Genomic DNA, 16933 nt, shown 5'->3' on the forward strand with positions numbered 1-16933 from the left:
ATTCACATATACATAAATGACCTTGTGGATGACATCGGAAGTTCACTGAGGCTTTTTGCGGATGATGCTGTGGTATATCGAGAGATTGTAACAATGGAAAATTGTACTGAAATACAGGAGGATCTGCAGCGAATTGACGCATGGTGCAGGGAATGGCAATTGAATCTCAATGTAGACAAGTGTAATGTGCTGCGAATACATAGAAAGAAAGATCCCTTATCATTTAGCTACAATTAGCAGGTCAGCAACTGGAAGCAGATAATTCCATAAATTATCTGGGAGTACGCATTAGGAGTGATTTAAAATGGAGTGATCATATAAAGTTGATCGTCGGTAAAGCAGATGCCAGACAGATTCATTGGAAGAATCCTAAGGAAATGCAATCCGAAAACAAAGGAAGTAGGTTACAGTACTGCTTAAATACTGCTCAGCAGTGTGGGATCCGTACCAGATAGGGTTGATAGAAGAGATAGAGAAGATCCAACGGAGAGCAGCGCGCTTCGTTACAGGATCATTCAGTAATCGCGAAAGCGTTACGGAGATGATAGATAAACTCCAGTGGAAGACTCTGCAGGATAGACGCTCAGTAGCTCGGTACGGGCTTTTGTTGAAGTTTCGAGAACATACCTTTACCGAGGAGTCAAGCAGTATATTGCTCCCTCCTACGTATATCTCACGAAGGGACCGTGAGAATAAAATCAGAGAGATTAGAGCCCACACAGAGGCATACCGACAATCCTTCTTTCCACGAACAATACGAGACTGGAATAGAAGGGAGAACCGATAGAGATATTCAAGGTACCATCCGCCACACACCGTCAGGTGGCTTGCGGAGTATGGATATATATGTAGATGTAGAAGTTGCGACGGCCCATGGCAGGAATCCAAAATTATCTATACGTAACACTTGCAGATTAATATGATACTTTATTTCTAAAAAGAACAGAAACATAATTTCTCGTTGTGAGGTGACTCTACCTGCTTCCTGTGCCTCCTACATTCAATTACTTTTACACACTATTACTACTCTCAGAAGGCAGGCTAAGCATCGTCTTCCTAGTACTCAGTACTGATGCTCTCGAAGCCTGCGACCAAACTGGGCGGTTGACTACGTCAGCGTTGCCAGGGGGCGCTGAATTGGAGGTGTGGCGCTTCCCGCTCTTTCCGTTGGCGCACGGCTTAGTGCCGAGGCCTACGAGAAAGACAGGCCGCGGCGCGTACGTCACGAAGGTAGTCCTGCGCTCGCTCGCTCAAATCAGCTGACAAACTAAGTTTCTACACCTGTTAACTCGTAACTAGGCGTGTCCATACAAACGAAAACTGAATCTTCTACTGGAAACCGCTATTATCGAATCTTACCTTTTTTAGGCTTTCTCTGCCTTGTGATGACTGGGTGTTGTGTGATGTCCTTAGGTTAGTTAGGTTTAAGTAGTTCTAAGTTCTAGGGGACTGATGACCATAGATGTTAAGTCCCATAGTGCTCAGAGACATTTGACCCATTTTTTTGTTTTTAGTCCTATAATGATGGGAAGTCCATGGGCCTACTTACAATTTTTTGCGGCTGTACTTGCGGACAATAAAATCAAATCATGCTAAAGTGATTATCAGGTGCATAAGGCACCATTTCCAGCATGTAATGAGTAATGTTAAGCAGGAGAGACTGCATGCTATAAACAAGCCGTTATACCATTTATATCGAGTATTGATCTTAAGTTAAATTTTGCTGTAGTACTGTTAATCAGTAAGACTTTATAATAGCAGATTCCAGTGGAAGATGCAATTCTCGTTAGTACTTACACGACCAACTGCGTGTTAACGGGTTTAGAAACGCATTTTGTGTTATATCCTAGCCAGTAATGCCACCCGAGCCCGCTGCCAAAAAGGTTGGCAGCATCAAAGTCCGGACGCCGTCCGCATAAGCAGCGCCAGCGAGACAGGAAATCGCCGCAAGTCTGCGCGCGCCACCGCTGGCTTCTGGCTTCTTAAGCGCTGGAGTCGCGAGCGCTAGGACAGTTCTGTATTCGCCGCTCAGTTGTATACTCGCCGCCGAATTGTGTATTTGCTAGTCAGTTGTGTGTTCATCGCAGCAGAGTTGTTGTTTGTCGTCAGCCGACGCTGACCTAGCCGCTCCGACTCGAACTAGACAGATTTCTGTAGACACGGAGTTCACTACTGTTTCTGTATCTTCGTTAATAAAAATAAGTACCGACTTTTATTTAATCAGAGTGTTTGGGTTTTCATCTTTCTGTTCACTGTTCCAGCGGACCGGTCGGCCCGCTATTAAAAGTGTGGCGGTGACTTCGTAAGCCGTTTCTACAGCGAATTGCTTGTCGCTACGAACACCGCCACAAAACTGGCGACGAGGACTTCCGAACTCGTGTGCAGGGCTGGTTCAACTTGTTTCTGGTTATACTAATTATAGCGATAAACTTTTGGGGGCTGGTTTAATTTGTGTTCACTATGTCTGCCGACTTACAACAGTTGATCTTGTTACAGAGTCAGCAAATACAAAGTTTGGTGGAAGCAATCGCCAAACAAGCGGCTAATCCTCCAACACAAAAGGAACAAGCACAGGCAGCACCACCTTTCCGTGCTTTTGATGCATCACGAGAAGAATGGCGAGAATATTTCGCGCAGTTGCAGGCGCACATGACAGTCTACAAAATCACGGGTACTGAGCGGCAGCTTTATTTAATTTCCACTGCAGGCGTGGAAGTCTATCGCCTACTTTGTAAGTTGTTCCCGGAATCCCAGCCAGAAGCTTTAGACTATGACGTTGTTGTTAACAAGCTTGCTGAGTATTTCGAGTCGCGAGTTCATGTGGCAGCAGCCAGATTCAAGTTCTTCCGATTAAAGAAACTGCCACATCAATCTAATAAACAGTGGTTAAAAGATTTACGGGGCCTCACCCGTCAGTGCCGATTTAATTGTGTGTGTGGAGCTTCCTACAGTGATGTCATGTTACGAGACGCTATTACTCAAAACATTGCAGATTCTCGTATTCGTGCTGCTATCTTAAAGTTGCCTGACCCGTCATTAGAGACTGTGATGAACATCATTGAAGCCCAAGATACTTTTGACTATGCTGAGTGTGAGTTAGATCAGCCATGTATTTCTCAAATTGCCTGTGCTAAGCAAGTTATGTCACGCCCGCGGCCCCACCGGCAGAGTCAGACTGTAAACACTAGCCGGCCGCGTCATGTTAAACACATTCGTCAGCCGCGTGTGCAAAATGATAGAGTTAAGTCTTGCCCTAAGTGTGTTCTTGCTCATCCTCGTGAACGTTGCCCGTTAAGAAACGCGGTTTGTCACTTTTGTCAAAGGAAAGGACACATCCAGACTGTTTGTTTGCGTAAACGCAAGAACAATTCTAGTGCTGCCCAGCCCATGGATATTCATGTTCTTCAAAGCCAGCCCGCCCAGAAGGTCGCGTTTAAAGACTCTTCCACGGTTCGTATGGGTAATAAACTTGTTCGCAATAAGCCACCCACCCAGCCCTCTGCTATGCGCCCCAGGCGTAATTCAAACGCTGTAAAAAGTAATGTACAGACTGCAAGTGAAGCGGGAGTTGTTGTTCCACCCGCCCAACCCACGAGTTGTCGTAAGCAGCGGACACGCGCTAAACGCGCTGATTTGGTGTCTTCCGCCTCCACTGCGCCGATCCAGAGACAGTGTAATAAACTATTTGTGAAGCTACGCATCCAGGATAAGACCTTCAATTTTCAATTAGACACTGGTGCGTCTGTGACTCTCATAAATAGTGCTACGTATGAGGCTATCGGCCGCCCTAAACTTTCAGCGGCAAAACATTCTTTGGCTACTTATAGTGGAGAACAAATTCCTGTGTTAGGTGTATGTAGCGTGCCAGCCACATTCCGTGGCAATACAAAAACAGTTTCATTCACAGTGCTCCGCGCTACAGACAGTGTAAACATTTTCGGATTAGACTGTTTTGACTTGTTTGGCCTGTCTATCCAAGACAATGTGTTGCAAATTAATTCTGTTGTTGTTCCTCAAGACAGCATAACCGATTTGTGTAAACGATACAGTGACATATTTAAAGACGAACTAGGTTGTGCTGCGAACTTTGCCGCTCATATTACGTTAAAAGATAATGCTCAGCCTCGATTTTGTCGTGCTCGTCCAGTGCCTCACGCCCTCCGGGCACCTGTAGAAGATGAACTTCGTCGTTGGCAAAACAACGGTGTTATTCAACCCGTTTCAGCGAGCCAGTGGGCTTCTCCCTTAGTTATTATAAAGAAACCGTCTGGCAAGTTACGTTTGTGTGCTGATTTTAAGTCGACAGTTAATCCTCAGACTGTCATTGATTCTTTTCCTTTGCCTAGACCGCACGAGCTGATGGATAAGTTAGGGGAAGCTCGTTTCTTTTCCAAAATTGATCTCCGTGAAGCATATTTGCAATAGCCCCTCGACGAGCAATCATAACAGTATTTTGTCATAAACACGTCGTTGGGGTTGTTCCGTTTTCTGCGTTTGCCTTTTGGTTGTGCGTCAGCTCCAGCTGTTTTTCAGCGTTTTTTGTCACAACTTCTGGCTAATGTGCCATCGTGTTGCAACTACACTCCTGGAAATTGAAATAAGGACACCGTAAATTCATTGTCCCAGGAAGGGGAAACTTTATTGACACATTCCTGGGGTCAGATACATCACATGATCACACTGACAGAACCACAGGCACATAGACACAGGCAACAGAGCACGCACAATGTCGGCACTAGTACAGTGTATATCCACCTTTCGCAGCAATGCAGGCTGCTATTCTCCCATGGAGACGATCGTAGAGATGCTGGATGTAGTCCTGTGGAACGGCTTGCCATGCCATTTCCACCTGGCGCCTCATTTGGACCAGCGTTCATGCTGGACGTGCAGACCGCGTGAGACGACGCTTCATCCAGTCCCAAACATGCTCAATGGGGGACAGATCCGGAGATCTTGCTGGCCAGGGTAGTTGACGTACACCTTCTAGAGCACGTTGGGTGGCACGGGATACATGCGGACGTGCATTGTCCTGTTGGAACAGCAAGTTCCCTTGCCGGTCTAGGAATGGTAGAACGATGGGTTCGATGACGGTTTGGATGTACCGTGCACTATTCAGTGTCCCCTCGACGATCACCAGTGGTGTACGGCCAGTGTAGGAGATCGCTCCCCACACCATGATGCCGGGTGTTGGCCCTGTGTGCCTCGGTCGTATGCAGTCCTGATTGTGGCGCTCACCTGCACGGCGCCAAACACGCATACGACCATCATTGGCACCAAGGCAGAAGCGACTCTCATCGCTGAAGACGACACGTCTCCATTCGTCCCTCCATTCACGCCTGTCGCGACACCACTGGAGGCGGGCTGCAAGATGTTGGGGCGTGAGCGGAAGAAGGCCTAACGGTGTGCGGGACCGTAGCCCAGCTTCATGGAGACGGTTGCGAATGGTCCTCGCCGATACCCCAGGAGCAACAGTGTCCCTAATTTGCTGGGAAGTGGCGGTGCGGTCCCCTACGGCACTGCGTAGGATCCTACGGTCTTGGCGTGCATCCGTGCGTCGCTGCGGTCCGGTCCCAGGTCGACGGGCACGTGCAGCTTCCGCCGACCACTGGCGACAACATCGATGTACTGTGGAGACCTCACGCCCCACGTGTTGAGCAATTCGGCGGTACGTCCACCCGGCCTCCCACATGCCCACTATACGCCCTCGCTCAAAGTCCGTCAACTGCACATACGGTTCACGTCCACGCTGTCGCGGCATGCTACCAGTGTTAAAGACTGCGATGGAGCTCCGTATGCCACGGCAAACTGGCTGACACTGACGGCGGCGGTGCACAAATGCTGCGCAGCTAGCGCCATTCGACGGCCAACACCGCGGTTCCTGGTGTGTCCGCTGTGCCGTGCGTGTGATCATTGCTTGTACAGCCCTCTCGCAGTGTCCGGAGCAAGTATGGTGGGTCTGACACACTGGTGTCAATGTGTTCTTTTTTCCATTTCCAGGAGTGTATTTAGACGATATTGTTGTGTCCGGTCGGACGCCTGCTGAACATTTCCGTAATTTGGAGTGTTTGTTTCAAGTGTTGTCTCAGGCAGGCCTACGTTGCAACATCGATAAATGTTAATTTTTCCTTACAGAGTTGGAGTATCTGGGACATGTTATTAATGCTCAAGGCATTCATCCCTCCCAGTCACATTTAGCAGCTATTCGTGATTTGCCCGCCCCTCGCAATCTGCATGAATTGCAAGCAGTTCTTGGCAAATTGACGTATTATATTAGGTTTATACCTAATGCATCACAGATTGCTGCACCGTTGCATCGTCTCCGCCGTAAGAATGTTCCGTTTGTGTGGTCAGCTGATTGCCAATCAGCCTTTCAGCAGCTTAAAGAGGCTTTATTGAATGATCGTTGTCTGGTCCATTACGACCCTAACAAGCCTCTGGTGTCAGCTTGTGATGCCTCTTCTTTCGGCCTCGGTGCTGTGTTGTCTCACCGAGTCGGTAACACCGAACGTCCTATTGCGTTCGCATCTAAATTGCTAAACAAAGCTCAGTGTAATTATAGCCAATTGGACAAGGAAGCGTTGGCTATTGTGTTCGGTGTCACAAAATTCCATCACTACCTCTATGGTAGACCATTCTATTTAGTAACAGATCACAAGCCCCTGACGTCACTGTTTCATCCGTCTAAACCAGTTCCTCCGCGGACAGCTCAGAGACTACAACGTTGGGCTCTTTTGTTATCACAATACCAGTATGAGATCCTGTATCGCCCTACAGCTCAGCATGCAAACGCTGACGCGCTTTCTAGATTGCCGGTTGCTGCGGATGATGTCTTCGATTCCTCTGACGACTCTTGCCATCAGATTGACACCGATGAGCATCAATCCCTCCGGGATTTTCCGATTGATTATCGTCAGGTGGCACGTGAGACAGCTACGGATCCTCATCTGAGTTTACTATTACGCTTTGTTCAACGTGGTTGGCCGTCCAAGGCAAAGGACATATCGGATCCTGTGGTTCGTCGCTATTATCCGCAACGTCATCTGTTGTCTGTTTCGCACGGAGTTTTGCTGTTACGCACCGAGAATGACCAGCTTCGTGTAGTGGTTCCCCAAGTGCTCCAATCCAAGGTCCTCGACTTGTTGCATCAAGATCATTGGGGAGTGGTCCGCACCAAGCAGCTTGCCCGCCGTCATTGTACATGGATCGGCATTGATAAGCAGATTACGCAGATGTCTACAGATTGTTCGACGTGTGCCGAACACCAAGCTGCTCCGCCTCAACGCTATTTTGAGTGGGCACGCCCTGCCGGTCCCTGGCAGCGAGTACATATTGATTTCGCTGGTCCATATTGGCTTTCTCGTTGGCTCATCGTGATAGATGCATTTAGTAATTTTCCGTTTGTTGTGCCCATGCAGTCTACAACGTCTGCACAAACTATACAGGCGTTGACTTCAATTTTTTGTATTGAGGGTCTTCCAGAAGTTTTAGTGTCTGACAATGGTCCACAATTTACCTCTGCTGAATTTGAAAGTTTTTGTTCTGCCAATGGCATTCGCCATGTTCTTACTCCGCCGTTCCATCCTCAATCGAATGGTGCAGCGGAACGTTTTGTGCGCACATTCAAGGATCATATGGACCGCCTTCGTGCTACGCACTCTCGTCAGCAGGCCCTCATCACGTTCCTGTCGTCGTACCAGACCACGCCTCGCGACGGCCCTTCGCCTGCGGAGCTTCTCCACGGCCGTCGTCATCGCACCCTACTACGGTTGTTGCACCCCCCGGATCGACCCGCCGCTTCTGAGCATCGCACGCGTTTTCAGCGCAACGACGCCGTTTTTTTTTCAGAGTTTATCACGGTCGCCGTCGTTGGGAACGTGGTACCGTGATAAGTGTCCAGGGTCGCGGTTTTTATACTGTTCAAGGTGCTACTGGGGTGCACAGGAGGCATCAGAACCAGTTGCGCCGCGCTGGCCGCCCGGATTCTGCCGCTCGTTCTTTGTCCACAGATTTGGTCAGCGGCGGGTTCCAGCCGCGCCTTCCGACTTCGCTGCCGCCCCCAGGGCAGCAGCAGCAGCCGTCGCCGCTACCACGCCGACAGCCCGTCCCGTTGATGCCTCCCACGCAGCTTCATCCGGGAGCGCCCCAGGTGGTCGCTCCGGCGCCTGCGGTCCCTCTTCAGTCGCCACCGCCTTCGGAGCTGATGGACGTCGACCCCTCAGCCGGGCCGCCTTCCCAAGCGGTGGCTGTGCAGCCTATCCTGCAGCCGCTTTCCTTGGGCACCCCCAAGGAGTCTGACACCGCAGCGCCTTGTCCGGCGCCCACTCAGCAGCCGTCGCCGCAGCGTCAGGAGACGCTGCCTCTCTTCGTGGGTCCCGACGCCCCGTCGCGTCCAGTACCAGAAGCTGCGCCCGTGGTCACAGGCGTGCACCCTGACCTCGGTTTTCAGTCGGTGTTTCCCGAGGCCCCGCGCAGCCAATGCTGGGGTGCGGACCGGGGACTGCCACCGACAACAGTCTCCGCCCCGGTCTCGTCCGCTACGCCTGCGGCCCGACCCCTCCCCCGCCGTCGACGCTCGCCACGTCATTATTCAACGACGGTGCGGCGATTTGGGGGGGAGGAGTGTTATATCCTAGCCAGTAATGCCACCCGAGCCCGCTGCCAAAAAGGTTGGCAGCATCAAAGTCCGGACGCCGTCCGCATAAGCAGCGCCAGCGAGACAGGAAATCGCCGCAAGTCTGCGCGCGCCACCGCTGGCTTCTTGCTTCTTAAGCGCTGGAGTCGCGAGCGCTAGGACAGTTCTGTATTCGCCGCTCAGTTGTATACTCGCCGCCGAATTGTGTATTTGCTAGTCAGTTGTGTGTTCATCACAGCAGAGTTGTTGTTTGTCGTCAGCCGACGCTGACCTAGCCGCTCCGACTCGAACTAGACAGATTTCTGTAGACACGGAGTTCACTACTGTTTCTGTATCTTCGTTAATAAAGATAAGTACCGACTTTTATTTAATCAGAGTGTTTGGGTTTTCATCTTTCTGTTCACTGTTCCAGCGGACCGGTCGGCCCGCTATTAAAAGTGTGGCGGTGACTTCGTAAGCCGTTTCTACAGCGAATTGCTTGTCGCTACGAACACCGCCACAAAATTTTGTCTGCTGAGCTGAGCTTGCAAGCGAGTTCAGGACTACCTTCGTGACGTACGCGCCGCGGCCTGTCTTTCTCGTGGGCCTCGGTCAGTGCTGTCTTGATGCCATTGTCCAACAATTTTTTTCAGTATCCCATACAGTTTTAATCTTATCTGCATTATTTATATCTGTCGGAACATGCATGCTTCTGCGGACTTTAATGACTTTACCTAAAGTAGTAGCCGGCCGGTGTGGCCGTGCGGTTCTAAGCGCGTCAGTTTGGAACCGCGTGACCGCTACGGTCGCAGATTCGAATCCTGCCTCGGGCATGGATGTGTGTGATGTCCTTAGGTTAGTTAGGTTTAAGTAGTTCTAAGTTCTAGGGGACTGATGACCTCAGTAGTTAAGTCCCATAGTGCTCAGAGCCATTTTGAACCCTAAAGTAGTACAGTATTTTTTGTAGTATGCAGGTAATGTCGGATCATGACTTACTCTGGGCTTTATATAAAGTTCCCTCCTCCTCTTACATGAGATTTTATTTCCCTTAGTGATTCACAGATTACTTGTGTTCTGAAAGTTGGCCTATCTTTGCTTGTGTCAGGGGATGTGCGGCGTGGCCTGACAAGGGCACCATTGAGAGGTGGCACCTGTGGGAGGGCCGGACGGGTGGCCGAGCGGTTCTAGGCGCTTCACTCCGGAACCGCGCTGCTGCTACGGTCGCAGGTTCGAATCCTGCCTCGGGCATGGATGTGTGTGATGTCCTTAGGTTAGTTAGGTTTAAGTAGTTCTAAGTCTAGGGGACTGATGACCTCAGATGTTAAGTCCCATAGTGCTGAGAGCCATTTTGAACCTGTGGGAGGAGAGGATTATCATAAACATGTGACCAACAGCAGCGACTGGTTCGACATGATGGATAATTGTTGAAATGGTACACCCTGTGTTAGAAGCATTTTAAATGGCTCACGAAATAAGTAAATGGCATCGTTGGCCGGGCGCCAAGTGCAAGTCTTATTTCAGTCGACGCCACACTGGGCGAGTTGCTCGCCGGTGATGAGGATGAAATGATAATGAGGACAACACAACACCCAGTCCCCAAGCGGAGAAAATTTCCAACCCGGCCAGGAATCGAACCCGGGCCCGCTTGCATGGGAAGCGAGCACGTTATCACCCAGCTAAGCAGGCAGACTTAAATTGCTCAAATTCGATGGTTTGGCGGATTGATTTACTGACGGTACTGGTTTAAAGTTTAGATACTCCACAAGCGAGATGTGCAGCTTCACACACAGTGGAAACACTATATGTGAGGTTATTGGTGAACATTATTGCTGTTTATCATTCCTCGGCTGGACTTATTATATGATCTGGGTATTCTAATTGATGCGGAACTGCTCCACGTAATTTTTGAGCGTCAGGTTGTTTATGAAGTGCGTTAGCATTTTGTTGTTCTTTCAGACAGTGAGGCTAATCTCTGTACGTTCTTACATTACATTAGTTTGTTGTAGAGATGGGCTGTCTGCTCGTTAACTGATTCAAAGAGCCAGATCGTTGTAAATAGTGGATGATTGGTGATTCGGAAAAATTAATGGTAGCTCATCTGATTTAAAAATGCATGTGTAGCGGCTGTAATGAAGGCAATGAGAATTCTGTGGTAGGCAGCTGCAACGGCACCCCACGCCACATCCTTAAGAAAAAATTTCCCTAACTGCCTTCCTTATTATTACATATACCTTTTCTCATCCATGAAAACAACAGAAAAGAAAAAGCTCTGGGTTTTTTTCAATTTATTGGCTGCAGGCCATAGCGTTCATCCATCTCAATAATAATGCAAATAATGACATTAAGAAAGTAAGCACAATACAACATCCACTCTCTGGACGGAAGAAAATCTTCAAACTGGCCAGGAATCGAACCTGAACCTGTTTACTTAGCAATCCGCTGTGCTGACTGCACAGCTGCCGACACAAACCACAAGTCAGTTCTTCAGAACGCTGCATTAACACAGAAAATACTTCCAGCATCATATTTCTGCTCTCCCTCAAATTTCAGAAGCTCAATAAAAGTTTACGTACTTATGAGTGAGTTGTTACATCTTATCCTTTGACTTAGTATTGCACTCGAAATGTGTTTTGAGCAATCATACAAGCTGCAGTCTGCAGCCACCATGCTGTCGGGGCGTATTGCAAAGTGACCCAGGCGTCACTCCCCTCCCGTCAGCTCGGCGCTCCCCACCGATGTCACCGATAGATGGTATGCTCACTGCGCCCCACCACTCTCAGGAACCAGGTTGCAAGGTAGCTTACTAGCTCACTGTTCCCCATTACTCTTATGGATCAGATTGCAAGGTAGCTTACAGCTCCCCACCACTCTCGCAGACGAGATCGCACGGAGCAGATCACATGGCGACTGGAGGCGTTACTCCGTTCTCTTCGCTCTTGGCACAGTGACATAGCCTGCAACTCGCTTTCGTGACTGAGCACCCTCCATCCGAGTTCAGCTCTTCCTAAAGTTTAATAATTATTTTAACATACATGATAGTCATAGTCCATGTATACAAGATGTCTCGGGAGGAATAGTCAACAGTCAGGGATAGGACAGAAACGATTATTTGAAGCAAAAAACTAAATATGGGCATATGCCCTATTATGAATGGTTTCTGAGGAGGAACCCATTTAATGTCACTAATGTACATTCTTCTTGAATAATACGAAATCCGTGACCACTACCGATAACTTGTTACAGTACAAAATTAAACTACATTCAGTTTCCTATAAAAAGGTCCTATTCATTTTTTTCTCAATGACTTATAGGTCGCGTGAAGATAACAAGAGAGTACTGAAAATCTTGCGTGACGTGCATACTCTGAGCTGTAGGTAGATTTTGTAAGCCAATTTGAGGTAGTTTCCCGACTTGATAGACCACATGTCCTACATCAAATTATTCGTCTCGACTTCGTCTACACTACTGTGGTACGTTCTAAACAATGGCAGAGTACTGAATAATAAAGAAAATAAATAACAATGTACATTAAATATGTTCTGTCTTAGAAACCATTCAGAATTGTGCATATGTCTACATGAAGTTTTTTGCTTAAAGCAATCGTCCATGACATATTCTTGAATATTGACCATTCATCCTGGGACAACCTGTACATTATGTTTAATTTTTTATTTATTCATGTAATCTGAACTGATTAATGCCTTCAGAAGCACTCTTACAATAGACCAGAGTTTTAAGTGCAATTACAAAAGTTATCATAGTTTCTTAAAAAAATCGAAATATTTTTAAAATGGTACCCCTCCTTCTCTCTGCATATATTGGGCATTTGCCTGTTACACCCTCTTGGCTGAAATTGTAGATCTCCCTCGGCCTTCCTAAATATCTTCTGCCCACTGTATAATAATTATCATCAGTTTTGGTGATCTGTCGTCTTTCAGTCTTGTGACATAATCTTTCCAGTTGTTTCTGTTTCTTCAATCGGCTCATTTAAGTTTTTCACTCTCAGTTCTTTTCCGATGTCTACATTCATTCTCGCGCCAGACAGAATGTACCAAGCTACTCTTATTAGCAATCGGATCTCTTGTACTTGTACTGTGATGGGAATGAGTGTTTCTGCTGAGTTGTCCCGGCAAGAGCTTCAAGGTCTATGGAGCAGTAGTTATTATGAGCAGTAATGGGTCAACATTAAGCTTGGTCATTTGAGTTGCAACGCCCTCCTGTACAGTAAATGCTGACCTGAAGGGTTTTTCGACGACGTTGTCAGCATAAGAACGAATTTGTCGTGACTAACTTCCTTTACCTTCGTGAAATAATCAGTATGTCTATGTTTTGTTTACGGTTCAGTGAATGTTACAGCCAAAGTCAAGTACTGATTTAGTTCCTTGGTTGGGACAATGGGATCAGTTACAGCTTCTACTTTGCCTGCTCTTCCCTACATCACATAAGCTTTTCCATAGAGCACCTGGTCTTTTATGTTTTAGACTGATGTACTGGCATGCCTTGCTTATCGTTTCTCTCAGACCGATTGTCTCTGTTTGCTTTCTGCTTATAATCAATTTTACTTTCAAGGGTAGGAGGTCGTTTGTAAATCGGATGTCTTTTGCCTCCGACATTCATGAACTGTTTCAGCTCTTCTTTTAGCCAAGGTGCATATTTTCCTTTCAAGTTTCCGGTGTTTGGGGGAGCATATTTATTGTGTAATTGTTTGGCTTTAAATCCACGGAATTTATCTTTCACGCTCAGGAATGGAATGGAAGTCGTCTCCTAAATTATTCTCTTGTGCCCCCGGTGTAAGTAAAGGTACACCGATCCACTTAAAGTGCCCTTATGTCGTCAGTTACAGTTTATTCCCTGGATATTTTAGAGAATAAGTCATGAATATTATGTTGTGAGCTGACATTCCAGATGCGAATTTCTTTGCTTGTGGATTTTGTGGCAAATGTGTATGTGGGGGTGTGACTGTAGGCTGAATGGTGGGCAGGTGCAAGTTGAAATGCTTTTACATTTGAAGAAGAAACTACACATCTGAATTTAACAGTGAATGGGCAGAATATTTATGTTAGTGTTACTAGCATGATTTGTACGTTCCTCAGTCGAATCTAATTTTGAAAAGTCAGTTTTGAAACAGACTATCCCACCTACATTCGGAGGTCCGTAGAGGACGCAGTTTAAGCAAGTTTTTAAACGGATTTTATTTTTACTAACATATACTTGACTTTACGAATGCACGCTTTCGCGGCGATATCCGTTAATAAAACATTCTCGGGTTTCAAGCCGCGTCAAGTGGTTTACTGCCCATGAGCTTTCGGCAGAGATCTCCTCTGCCATTGTCAAGTGGATGACTGTCGTGTGGTTGTCATTACCGTTCTTATACAGCCGTGACGTCGCTCGTGACGTCAATGGTGCTCAGTGCCGCACCATATATGGTAATGTTTTGGCCGCGCGACCGCCGGACCCGCTTCAACTCCCTCAACACCGGATCCCACGCCGTACTCAGCTGCAATCCACTGTCTCTGCTGAAGGTGTTGTCAGAAATTCTAATCTCTATAGTCTCGTTTATCACGCTATCCCAGAAGCCATTAGTCCATTTAATGGCAGACGTTTCATCGAATGCAATTCGGTGTCCGTTTTCCAGAGCATGTTCTGCTACAACTGACTTTTCGGGATAGCGCATGTTCTATGCGGCGCAGCTCAATAGAGCGAACAGTCTGGCCGACATAAACTTCCCACGTCCACACGGTATCTTGTAAATTCCTGGCGTTCTGAGGCCTACATCGTCTTTCACAGATTTCATTATTTGCCGGAACTTTGCCGGAGGCCTGAAGATTGTGTCTGTTTTATGCCTCTTCTCTGCCGAAACCACGTGGGCAGTAAACCACTAGACGCGGCTTGAAACCCGAGCATGTTTTATATACTTGACTTGTTTGTCTTCATTACTATTGGATGAACAGCACAGTGCGTAATAAGTCAAAGCGTTTTATGCAGTTACTGCACCTCATCTGTTACTTCTGTGGTGTCTTAGGACAGTGGAAAAAAATGGCTCGGAGCACTATGGGACTTAACAGCTATGGTCATCAGTCCCCTAGAACTTAGAACTACTTAAACCTAACTAACCTAAGGACAGGACAGGACAGTGGAGTCTATATTTACGGAACTAGAGAGAATGCTTGGCTTGAGCAAGGTGTCCACGTTCGTTAGAAGAAAGACATGGATTTCGATATACTGAAATACATGCGGGGTTCGTAGAAATGAATTGAAAGTCATCGTCAATTACAGTAACAATGCAGGCACACTGGTAGAACTAGTGACTGCGTAAGAACAGAAGTCCATTTACATTGCTTTTTTCCAGCCATTATCCGCACCATTATCCTGCCATCTCTTGTTCACTCGCTATGTAGCCCGAATTCGGAAATCCTTCCATATTGTCAGGCTTTTATTCGCGAGTTTCTTAATTACTATGACTATTTCAGGCCTTTTCATATATGATACAAAATTCACGATTGTGGGTCTAGGTTTCGCAGATCACACCGTTCTACGACCTACTCTATAATTTATGATTATAAATGTGCTGCATGTATATTTGTTCTTACTTTAAGCTTTTACAATTAAAAATGTCTAAGTTAATAGTAAATATTTTAATTTTACCAGTGTACTTTTCGGTGCTGCACAACAATACGTCATCCACACTGCCTTCGCCTAGAAGAATTACGAGCAACGTTCGGTACCATTTTACAAAAATGGAAGGAAAAGGAAAATGCCGCTACTGTCGGCAGATAATTTCCATGGCTTCTGGCTCATCATCAAACCTCAAGAGACATCTAAAATCGAAGCATCCTACAGTACCTCTGGAACGATGTGGGCCAGGAAGCCGATCAAGATTGCCATCAATCGATGTAGAAATTCCAGAAATCATTTATCGTGAACCGTCTTCACTGATGTCTGCTTCCACCTCGGTGAAGGTATCCTCCCACAAAGGCAAATTGATTCTTAAGCTGTATCCAGCCCATCACTGTTGTTAGCGTCTGGACAAAGTCCTGATTTATTTCCTTTTGTGATGCCCTCACCCTCAACTCCTTTTCATTTACAACAACCAATAAATAAATCTTTTAGTATTATAAAGCCGCTCCCGTTAAATAAAAGTATGTCATTGGATGTACAGCTTTTAAAAACGATATGCAGAGAATACCATCCATTCTCTATAGTCGAAGACACAGAATTTAAAAAAAATCGTATATATATATATATATATATATATATATATATATATAATTTGTCCAAATTATAATTAACGTTGTCAAACTCTCTAATACACAGTTTGCGTCATGAGTTATTTATACAATTAAAAACGATTTGGCCACCACAAAGGCAGTCTGTCTTACATCTGATGCGTGGACGAGTGTAAATAATATTAGTTTCTATGCACTCACTGCACATTTCACAGATGAGAACCAAGCGGGGTAATGCAGTGGCTAGCACATTTGACACTCATTCGGAGGACGATGGTTCAAACCCGCGTCCGACCATTCTGATTTAGATTTTCCATGATTCTCCTAAATCACTTAAGGCAAATGCTGGGATGGTTCCTTCGAAAGGGCACTGCCGATTTCCTTCTCCATCCTTCCCTAATCTGAGCCTGTGCTCCGTCACTAATGACCTCGCCGTCGACGGGACGTTAAACACTGATCTCCTTCTCCTCATAGAGTAGTCATACCTTATAGAGTTCTCACAAATCTAAGGCAGATACTGAGCAGAAAACATCTCAAACTGGGTAAAGTCTGCTATCCCAAATACAATATCAATTTTAAAATCACTTCCACGATAATAAACACTGCGGGACAAATATGAAATTAACTGCCACGCTTCTGAAACCTCCACATACCCCATGCTCTGCACATTTCTTAAACCTCACTGTGCAACACGCAGTTCAGAAGTTCATATAGAAAACCACTGATGAGGTCAAATGAGTTATGTTTTTTAAAGAGAGACCTTTTGCCTTGAACAAACTTGCTGAAATATAAGAAAATTTAAAAAAAGACCGACTGGAACTGAAACAAGACGTCCCAATCAGATGGAACTCTACTTACGAAATTTTGCAAAGATTTACTTTAAATAAAGCTCAGATAATTTCTTGCCCTTCTATTTTAGGTGGAAAATCGAGCACCTTAAACTTAAAAAATACAGACTGGGAGATAATGTAACAGAAGTTTCAAATTTTGAAAGGTGACCAAAGAGGTGTCCTCAGAGAAAACAGTCTCACTTTGAAACATTAAAATCTTGCCAAGATTAATGGAACGGCAACCAAAATATTTTAAAGACAAAAAT

General features: G+C 46.3%; 1 protein-coding gene across 1 annotated transcript in view; it reads left to right on the top strand.

The window, feature by feature from the left end:
• The first annotated feature begins 3387 nt into the window (after window positions 1–3387).
• Window positions 3388–16933, top strand: part of LOC124556324 (ESX-1 secretion-associated protein EspK-like) — a 33369-nt gene continuing 19823 nt past the window's right edge. The window contains exons 1-2 of the mRNA XM_047130295.1: window positions 3388–3601; window positions 8007–8406. Coding sequence (XP_046986251.1) covers window positions 3388–3601; window positions 8007–8406 — 614 coding nt within the window. The remainder of the gene's footprint in view (window positions 3602–8006; window positions 8407–16933) is intronic.

The sequence above is a fragment of the Schistocerca americana genome, chromosome X, assembly GCF_021461395.2.
Source record: "Schistocerca americana isolate TAMUIC-IGC-003095 chromosome X, iqSchAmer2.1, whole genome shotgun sequence".
Taxonomy (NCBI): domain Eukaryota; kingdom Metazoa; phylum Arthropoda; class Insecta; order Orthoptera; family Acrididae; genus Schistocerca; species Schistocerca americana.